General features: G+C 36.8%; 1 protein-coding gene and 1 long non-coding RNA gene across 5 annotated transcripts; both read left to right on the forward strand.

The window, feature by feature from the left end:
* Positions 1–1,686: 1,686 nt before the first annotated feature.
* Positions 1,687–3,397, forward strand: LOC149144768 (uncharacterized). Of its 2 annotated transcripts, XR_016264464.1 has the most exons (3): positions 1,699–1,899; positions 1,998–3,172; positions 3,305–3,397. It is a non-coding gene; the product is annotated as an uncharacterized LOC149144768 (long non-coding RNA). The 2 variants fall into 2 exon arrangements; XR_016264463.1 differs by having other exon boundaries at positions 1,687–3,172.
* Positions 3,398–4,088: 691 nt separating this feature from the next.
* LOC149144769 (protein IQ-DOMAIN 6-like) lies at positions 4,089–8,301 on the forward strand. Of its 3 annotated transcripts, XR_016264461.1 has the most exons (4): positions 4,089–4,221; positions 4,406–4,491; positions 6,018–6,970; positions 7,165–7,362. XR_016264461.1 is itself a non-coding variant. In XM_089448250.1 (2 exons), exons 1-2 carry the CDS (start codon positions 6,842–6,844, stop codon positions 7,846–7,848), a joined length of 813 nt encoding a protein of 270 aa, XP_089304376.1. In that variant the 5' UTR covers positions 6,122–6,841; the 3' UTR covers positions 7,849–8,301. The 3 variants fall into 3 exon arrangements, 1 of the variants encoding a protein (XP_089304376.1); XR_016264462.1 differs by lacking the exons at positions 6,018–6,970; positions 7,165–7,362 and adding an exon at positions 4,628–4,657; XM_089448250.1 differs by lacking the exons at positions 4,089–4,221; positions 4,406–4,491 and having other exon boundaries at positions 6,122–6,970; positions 7,165–8,301.
* The last annotated feature ends 949 nt before the right edge of the window (positions 8,302–9,250 follow it).

The raw sequence follows: 9,250 nt of genomic DNA on the forward strand, positions 1-9,250 counted from the left end.
TTAATTAGTAATAATGAGCAACATAACAGTAATTATGTCGTAAGGCGTTCCCTCTGAAATAAACTTTGTTCTCTGCCTACTTTTCATTACCTTGCACCATTAGATGATATGTTAGACGATTGAGCCATGTTGAGTCATTCGATTATGCTGAGGTAGTTGCAACTCTCTAACCGCCTGAGCAACGCAAATTTCTAGAGACACAAAAATAGCCTAGGGCTGTTACTAGCTAGAGCACATCAACTAGCAGGGTCGCGGAGCTCGAGGGCAGATATTCGGATACCGAATGTTTCTGTGGTACGAACATTTTCCGCATAAGAGGCTCACGGGCGAATATCCACTGCTCCAAGCCCATTTCTGATAAATGGCTCAATATTTGTCCGACTGCTTTTATGATCTCCATCCAAAATATATCGAGAAAATAATGCAAATCCATGATGAACTTTATGGTATTTTCTGGATCGTTCTCTATTTTCTTCTCGGCCTCATCTACTAGGAGAGTAGCTGTTTGACATTCCTGCCAGCTTCCACGCTCTTTCTCATGATCTTTTCCTGTTTCTTTCTTAAATTTTTCATGCTTTATATCTTCTTGTACTTCTCTCATGTCTTACTTTGTGGGAGATGCTCTATGCATGGCCTTTGCATACTCTGTTCATGTAACTTTTTGCAGCACTACCTTTGCATACTCTGTTCATGTAACTTTTTACAGCATGGCCTTTGCATACTCTGCTCATGTAACTTTTTGCAGTCCTGCTCATCATCTTAGGTTATCAGTGGACCCTAATAACAGATGCATTTCCTTACCTGGGAAATTGCATCTCACCCATCTTTTGTGCTACTTCATTGTTTTTCCAGTCATTAGTTATGTAGGAATCTTGTTCTAAGTTCATTCATTTAGCGGAAGCAAGCTTATTGACTTTGTTGTAACATGCACAGAAAAAGCTCACAAATGTAAAGTCTAGAAAATGGGGCCTGTGGAAAATTTTTGGTGACCATGAATCTGAGGGGAGAAATGAAGCTTCCATAAGAGGGTAAATTCAAATGGGGAGACATCTGAAGTTATATTTGCTGCTGCAAAGGCTTATAGTGCTGTAGTAGCCACTATTGTGAGGGCTCCTCCTAAAGACTTCAAGATTGTCAGAGAAGAATGGGTCGCTATTCGCATACAGACTGCTTTTTGAGGATTTTTTCCATTCGGTAACCATTCTTCATGCACGAGCCTCTATAGATTGTATGGTTGGTTGTTTTGAGAGATGATTGTTTTCAATCCATTGGCTTTGGTTTGGGTTTTACAGGCGAGAGGAGGGCACTGCGAGTGCTGAAAGGGTTTGTGATATTACAAGCATTATTTCGAGGTTGTCATTTTTGCAGCACTACCTTCGCATACTTTGTTCATGTAACTTTTTATACCATGGCCTTTGCATAATCTACTCATGTAACTTTTTGCAGTCCTACTCATCATCTTAGGTTATCAGTGGACCCTAATAATAGATGCATTTCCTTACCTGGGAAATTGCATCTCACCCATCTTTTGTGCTACTTCATTGGTTTTCCAGTCATTAGTTATGTATGAATCATGTTCTAAGTTCATTCATTTATCGGAAGCAAGCTTATTGACTTTGCTGTAACATGCACTGAAAAAGCTCACGAAAGTAAAGTCCAGAAAATGGGGTCTGTGGAAAATTTCTGGTGACCATGAATCCGAGGGGAGAAATGAAGGAAGTTTCCATAAGAGAGTAAATTCAAACGGGGAGACTTCTAAAGTTATATCTGCTGCTCCAGAGGCTTATAATGCTGCAGTGGCCACTATTGTGAGGGCTCCACCTAAAGACTTCAAGGTTGTCAGAGAAGAATGGGCTGCCATTCACATACAGACCGCTTTTCGAGGATTTTTTCCATTTGGTAACCATTCTTCATGCACGAGCCTCTATAGATTATATGGTTGGTTGTTTTGAGAGATGATTGTTTTCAATCCATTGCCTTTGGCTTGGGGTTTACAGGCCAGGAGGGCACTGCGAGCGCTGAAAGGGTTTGTGAGATTACAAGCATTGTTTCGAGGTTGTCAAGTAAGGAAACAAGCAACAGTTATCTTGAGGTGCATGCAAGCACTTGTTAAAGTTCAGGCTCGTGTAAGAGCTCGCTCGCTGTGTTCGAATGTCGACTGAAGGCTTAGTTGTGCAAAAAATGATTGATGAACATTGAATTCGCCAAAACAAATTGCGAGAATCTGAGGTATTTTAACACTCTGGCCACTATGGTTTAGTAGCTTAGTCTACCCACAAAATAGGTTGGAGTGCCGAATCCTGTGAGTGTCGGATTACCATATATCAACTGTAGTTTGAGATATATACGAAACCACAAGCAAATCCTAATCATCATCATGTTTACTCTTATCATGAAAATTTCCTGCACAAACGCTTCAGGCCCTTGTTCTGATTTGTGCTCAGACACCAAACCAAGACTACTCATGAAGAAAAGCAGCTGCCCTTTCTGTAGACTTTTCCTGGCCATATTGATTTTCACGACCCTTGTGCAGTGGACTAGATCATACCTCATATAGATACTTCTTTATCATAGGTCTAAAATGATCTCGGTTTTTCTTACTAGTTGCTTTCCCTTTGTTTCTAGATATGTTAAATTTCAGTTTCTGACAATCCCATCACTTATACTACAATAGTAATATCTGTGTGATGTGGAATTGTCGGAATAATTCTGATAACCTAAAAAGCTTTTATGTTTTAACTTGCAAAAAAATTGGCTCTGTTATCCATTTTGTTTCAGAAGTGCATTGCTTGTCTCAGGAGCGGTGGTGTGATAGTCAAAATCGATAATATTTCTACATACAAAAGGATATACATTAAATATTGGCACCATCAGCAGATGAACCAACATAATGAAATGGTTTATGTTTTCATTGGAATGTGCATTTTTAAGAGACTAGCTGGAGTGAGTGTACACTTGTGGTAGCAAGGTTCAAAGAGTTCAGCAGGCTTTCGATTTCCAATTTGAGATTGAATTTTAATCTTGCTCATATTGGGGTCTGTTGTTGGGATTTTTAGTCTCTTGTTCAGCTGGAAAATGTAAAATTTGTGGCTCCTGCCACAATAGTGAACTCTATGCCAATATTAACTTTTGATGGAAATAAGTCTGAACAGGGATCGACAGATGAAATGGAGTAAGGGTTTATCTATTATCAGGTTCTCATGTCTTGTATTTAGGATACAATGTCTATCATTATTCTTAACAACCTAAGGAGATGATTTATTTTCTGTGATTTTGATAATCTATGTTTTGGGACGTTGTGTAGGAAATGTGCAATATGCCAGTTTGAATATGAATTTGGTGACCAGATCATCTCCTTACCATGCACCCACAGTTTCCATAACCACTGTGGGGCAGAGTGGTTGCTAAATCACTCTAAGTTGTGCCCCATATGTAAGCACGACGTTATGGACCAGAAACCTGTGGATACTGAATTTGGTCCCTAAGCTTCTGCAACTAAAAATGGCAGAGAAAAGAAACACTGTACAGTTCCCTTTTTGTATAGAATTCAGTGGCTGATTTGTAAATATTACTGCAGTGGTCTTTCTTCGTTAAAAACAAATTTATGGCCACAACTTTGTAAACAGATGTAATATTTAAGGAGAAATATTGTTGTAAAGTGTAGAACTGCCATCGTATTTATTCAGAATCAGCAAATCTATTCTCATCAGAATATGCCTCCTTCCTGCCAAACAACAACTTAAAAATCTCAATATTTAAGAATCCGAGCATTGCCAGAAGATACCTTATTTCTGCATTTTTTGGGTAGATTTGAAGTACATGGTTTGTTGAACATGTTGTATGCTCAATGCCCCACCTATCTTTTTGGGCAATAAGTTGTATGCTCATGTTTGAGGGGGGGTGGTGTGATAGTGAAGGAACCCTTGAAGAAGTTCGTCCAAAACTGCAAATGAGACAAGAGGGTGCAATCAAACGTGAGAGAGAAATTGCTTATGCTCTCTCCCATCGGGTACATAACTATGTTCAATGTAGAAAAGTCACTTGACAATTCATTTGTATAAGTCCTTGATTGAACACTCTATTTGTGGCAGATTTTAAATGTTGTGGTAGAATCCTCTGCACAAGAGCTTAGATGCTTTCACGCTCTTTCTCATGATCTTTTCCATTGAAATCAGCTGAGAAATGAAAAATGTGATGATTTTGACCTTGAAATGGCATTATGTAAGCTGCTTCCCTTGGGTTGAATTGTTGCAAGCAAGTTTCATAGAATAATGGATTCTCATGATTTAACTTTTCCATCCAGTTACCATTCATTAACTGACGCATTTCTTAAAGTTTGTTTTCTTTAACTGAATACCAACTTATTAAGTAGAACTATGACCAATTTAATCATTACATGTTTCAGCCCTTTCATTATCATTGGCAGATCCTCCTCCATACTCGGGGGGCATTGAATATAGTAACCAAGGCACTATTGACATGTCATATGAGGTATGCCTCTAATAACTAGATATTTGCTTGAAAGGAGATATATTAGTCTTCAGATTTTGTTATCATTTGTCTTCCCCTTATTCTTGTTTTGATAATATTTACATATTTCTAAGATTTAAGTCTCTGCACTTTGAAGGAGGAAAAATGTATTATGTTGTACTATGCACGTTATTGTTAATAATTATTGGTGAAAATAAATTTTCATGGCATTAGTGGAGTAATCACTTGCCCTCTTAGGCGATTGAAGAGCTTTCCCCCTTGTGGAACAAGTATATGCATGAAGATATCTTTGTGTGGACCTCCTAAGGTACAGTGAGAATATGGGTTGCCTAATAAGCATGGAATTGCATATGAGGCTTGAGCCATGAGATTTGCTAGCTCAAAATCAAAATCAAAATTTCTTTCAAATGGCAACAAATTTGGTTCCTTAGTAATGTGTGTCCTAAGTCCTCACGGGAGCAAGGGTAGCAAATGAACTTCTTTCTAAAGAACTAACAAAAAGTTTGATGCATCAGTGCTTCTACAAGGGATGTCCAAACATTCCTGTTAGCTTTGTCATGTTCAAGAGTTTCTTGACAGAGGTATAGGTAGGTCTATTTTGTGTTAGGCACGTGCTATATTCTATTAGCTGATTCTGTATCCGTTGGATAGAAGATCCATGTGTCTCATTCACTTCAATGCGTTTCATACATCTTTCGAATGCGAGAGTGGAAGGCTTTGTTATGAGGGCTTGGTGTGCATTACGCATATTTAATTCTTTCTCCAATTCAAGTACATAACAAAGGAAGTCCACATGCCTAAGTGGATAGCCACAAAGTTAGAAAAAATTGTGCATGACTTTATAATGTTAAGTGGATTTGGCTTCATGGGGTTTTTAATTCTGAGAAACTTAGCATTGATTCTTGAATTGAAAAGATGCCAGGTCTAATGTCAGGTTCAATCACAGTGATCCATATTAGGTAATGCTTGTTGAGGGACATAAGTTTATATTCTGTATTTGATATGAAATACTTCAAAATAATCCTTTTAATATTAATAAGGTGTTCTGTCCAGATGTCATGGATTTTGAGCAGATACAAGGTTCACCTCTTTCTATGCCCAACCTTTAATATAAGTGAAGTCTTGTACTGAAATTATTAGGGTCTGTTCCTTTGTCTTTTACATACATGCCAGAGTTGCCATTAGACTTGTGTATCTGATTCTGTTTGATAGCTAGTTTGCGTAGTTTGGAAATTTGTTGAATAGGGAAATAAATCAGGCCATCAAACCTGGGTGATATATGTTCAAAACCGATAATATTTCTGCATACAGAAGGATATACATTAAATATTGGCACCATCAGCAGATGAACCAACATAATGAAATGATTTATGCTTTCATTGGAATGTGTATTTTTAAGAGACTAGCTAGAGTGAGTGTACAATTGTGGTAGCAAGGTTCAGAGAGTTCAACAGGCTTTCTGTTTCCAATTTGAGATTAAACTTTAATATTACTGATATTGGGGTCTGTTGTTTGGATTTTTACAGTTTCTTGTTCAGCTGAAAAATGTAAAATGTGTGGCTCCTGCCACAATAGTGAACTCTATGCCAATATTAACTTTTGATGGAAATAAGTCTGAATAGCGATCGATAGATGAAATGGAGTAAGGGTTTATCTATTATCAGGTTCTCATGTCTTCTATTTAGGCTACAATGTCTATCATTGTTCTTAACAACCTAAGGAGATTATTTATTTTCTATGATTTTGATAATCTATGTTTTGGGACGTTGTGTAGGAAATGTGCAATATGCTAGTTTGAATATGAATTTGGTGCCCAAATCATCTCCTTACCATGCACCCACAGTTTCCATAACCACTGTGGGGTAGAGTGGTTGCTAAATCACTCTAAGCTGTGCCCCATATGTAAGCACAACGTTATGGACCAGAAACCTGTGGATACTAAATTTGGTCCCTGAGCTTCTGTAACTAAAAATGGCAAAGAAGAGAAACACTGTACAGTTCCCTTTTTGTATAGAATTTAGTGGTTGATTTGTAAATATTACTGCAGTGGTTTTTCTGAATTAAAAACAAATTTATGGCCACAACTTTGTAAACAGATGTAATATTTAAGGAGAAATATTGTTGTGAAGTGTAGAACTGCCATCGTATTTATTTAGAATCAGAAAATCTATTCTCATCAGAATATGCCTCCTTCCTGCCAAACAGAAACTTAATAATCTCAATAGTTAAGAATCTGAGCATTGCCAGAGGATACCTTATTTCTGCGTTTTTATGGCAGATTTGAAGTACATGGTTTTTTGAACATGTTGTATTCTCATTGCCCCACCTATCTTTTTGGGCAATAAGTTGTATGCTCATGTTTGAGGAGGGGTGGTGTGATAGTCAAGGAACCCTTGAAGAAGTTCGTGCAAAACTGAAAATGAGACAAGAGGGTGCAATCAAACTTGAGAGAGCAATTGTTTATGCTCTCTCCCATCAGGTACATATCTATGTTCAATGCAGAAAAGTCACTTGAAAATTCATTTGTATAAGTCCTTGATTGAACACTCTATTTCAGGCAGATTTTAAATGCTGTGGTAGAATCCTCTGCACAAGACCTTAGATGTAGATGCCAGGTTGACATTTTGAAATTTATATACTAGTAACTTTTATGGGTGTTGAATCTGTTTTCAGCAATGGAGAAGCAATTCGAAAACAAACATGAATTATGCTAGAATTGAGCCAGACAAAAATAGCTGGGGTTGGAGCTGGTTAGAACGCTGGATGGCTGCAAAGCCTTGGGAGAATAGACTCATGGAACAAGACCAAATGGATGCTTGTGAAATTCAGTCTCTCAAAAGCTATGATGATGCTGGAGAGAATCTGAGGAAATCTCATGAACCAGGCAAAGTTAAAGTTCGCAGAAACAATATTAGTGTTCGTGTTGCTGCAAAACCACCTTCAACGGTTTCCAGTCATCCTACTGGTAGATCATCTTCAAAGCCTACCTCTGATATCCAATCTGATGAGAGCTTAACAATCTCAAGGGGATCATGTCCTCCAAAATCTGGAAATACTCTGCAGACATCAGATGAGAGTGTGGGAATGCCTAATTACATGAACTCTACAAAGTCTGCCAAGGCTAAAATACGCTTGTCTAGTGCTCCAAAGATAAGACCCTCATATGATGATCTTCAATTGCAGAAGAAAGTTTCTTCATATAATGCTGAAGTGAAGAGCACAGCCGGTTCAGATTCTTCTCTGCATGCTTGCAAATTGATTCCACCTATGTTGAGATCTGACAAATCATCTACCAAGAGTGGAGAGATTTCTTCCTGTTCTTATGGAGAGTCCCGAAAACCCTTTTATCAATGCTAAGTTTCAGAGTTCTATCCTGTCACTACTAGTGGCTGAAGGTTGAAAACTCTATTGTGAATGGTTTGAGCTACAGTGACCAGCATTTCATGGGCATTCTTCTGTATGTTTTAACGGAAGTTCAACTTAGCTGCAGAGATTAAGATTTCAGCTTCCAGCTGAACTGTGTCACATGCTCTTTAGGAGTGGAGAGTAAAATTTTGAGTTCAATTTTAAATAGTTTTTACTTAAGAACTCAAAAGAAGACGTGAAATATTTTCATTTGTTTAGTTGGGCCAACATGAAACATCTCTGTGGTTGCACAAAGAGGGATCAAAATGTTGGTGCTAGAATCTAGGCCCCATTACTAACTGTATAGTGTTATTTCTCAAGGTTTTCCTCTCCCACTTAAGGTCCATTAGGGTAGTCTTACATGTGTTTAGTTCTTTTTATGATGGAGAGAAACCCATTTTGAAATCACACAACTTCTCTTCTATGCTATTATTTTTTATGCATTGTATAAAATTTTGAATTCTTTTTTCTGTACTATTATTTCTCATGCCATATTTCCTTAAGGCATTTCCTTTGCAACATATGTTGCAAATGCTAGTTAACAACACAGTTAAATTCAAACAGTAATGATGATTATTACTCAGTTTACTCCAAAAGTAACAATAGTCAAACAATTGAATTTACTCAGCGTTTCCTTTGCAACATGTGTTGCAAAAGCTAGCTAACAACATAGTTAAATTCAAACAGTAATGATGATAATTACTCAGTTTACCCCAAAAGTAACAATAGTCCAACAATTGAATTTACTGTTGTTAATAAAATACTATCGCTTTACTAGGGGCATTACATATCTTTTACTTCTAATTACTTCATATGAAATTATATTATTTGTACTTTTCATTACTTTATATAAAATTATATTATTTTATATAGACAATTTAGTGAACATGTATAACATATTCATTTTTGTATTTTTATTATAACATTAAAATGTTAGAGAGTAGTTTATTTTTATTTTAAGAAAGACAACATAAACTAAATTACACATTGCCCTCATATAAACCAATTACACATACTCTCATACTAACTGTAAAATAAATCAATACGCTGACCTAACCTTTAAAAAACAATAAGCCATATATATTTTCTTTAAAAAACAATAAGCAATACATATTTTCTCCTGAAAATCGCAGGTTTAAATATTAACTCTCAACTTTGCCTAAACTCAAGGATCTACCCATAGAAATTTTATATGCAATGCAATACCTTTATTGACAGTCTCTCTGTAATACAACCCAATACCTTTATTCACAGCCTCCCTGTAATAGTAGGTTACAAAACATTCAAACTAGATCATTGAAGATGGCATACAATAAAGTGCAGTCACAATATTAAACAACAAAGGTGGCAGAAT

The sequence above is a fragment of the Pinus tabuliformis genome, chromosome X (genome assembly GCF_031772625.1).
Source record: "Pinus tabuliformis cultivar Carrire ecotype Pingquan chromosome X, CPIR1, whole genome shotgun sequence".
Taxonomy (NCBI): Eukaryota; Viridiplantae; Streptophyta; class Pinopsida; order Pinales; family Pinaceae; genus Pinus; species Pinus tabuliformis.

Excerpts from the sequence above, each read along its gene's own strand:
- LOC149144769 (XM_089448250.1), top strand. The coding sequence starts at position 6,842 with ATGCTCATGTTTGAGGAGGGGTGGTGTGATAGTCAAGGAACCCTTGAA. Across the intron at positions 6,971-7,164 it reads TTTATGCTCTCTCCCATCAG|CAATGGAGAAGCAATTCGAA; the intron begins GTACATATCTAT and ends ATCTGTTTTCAG.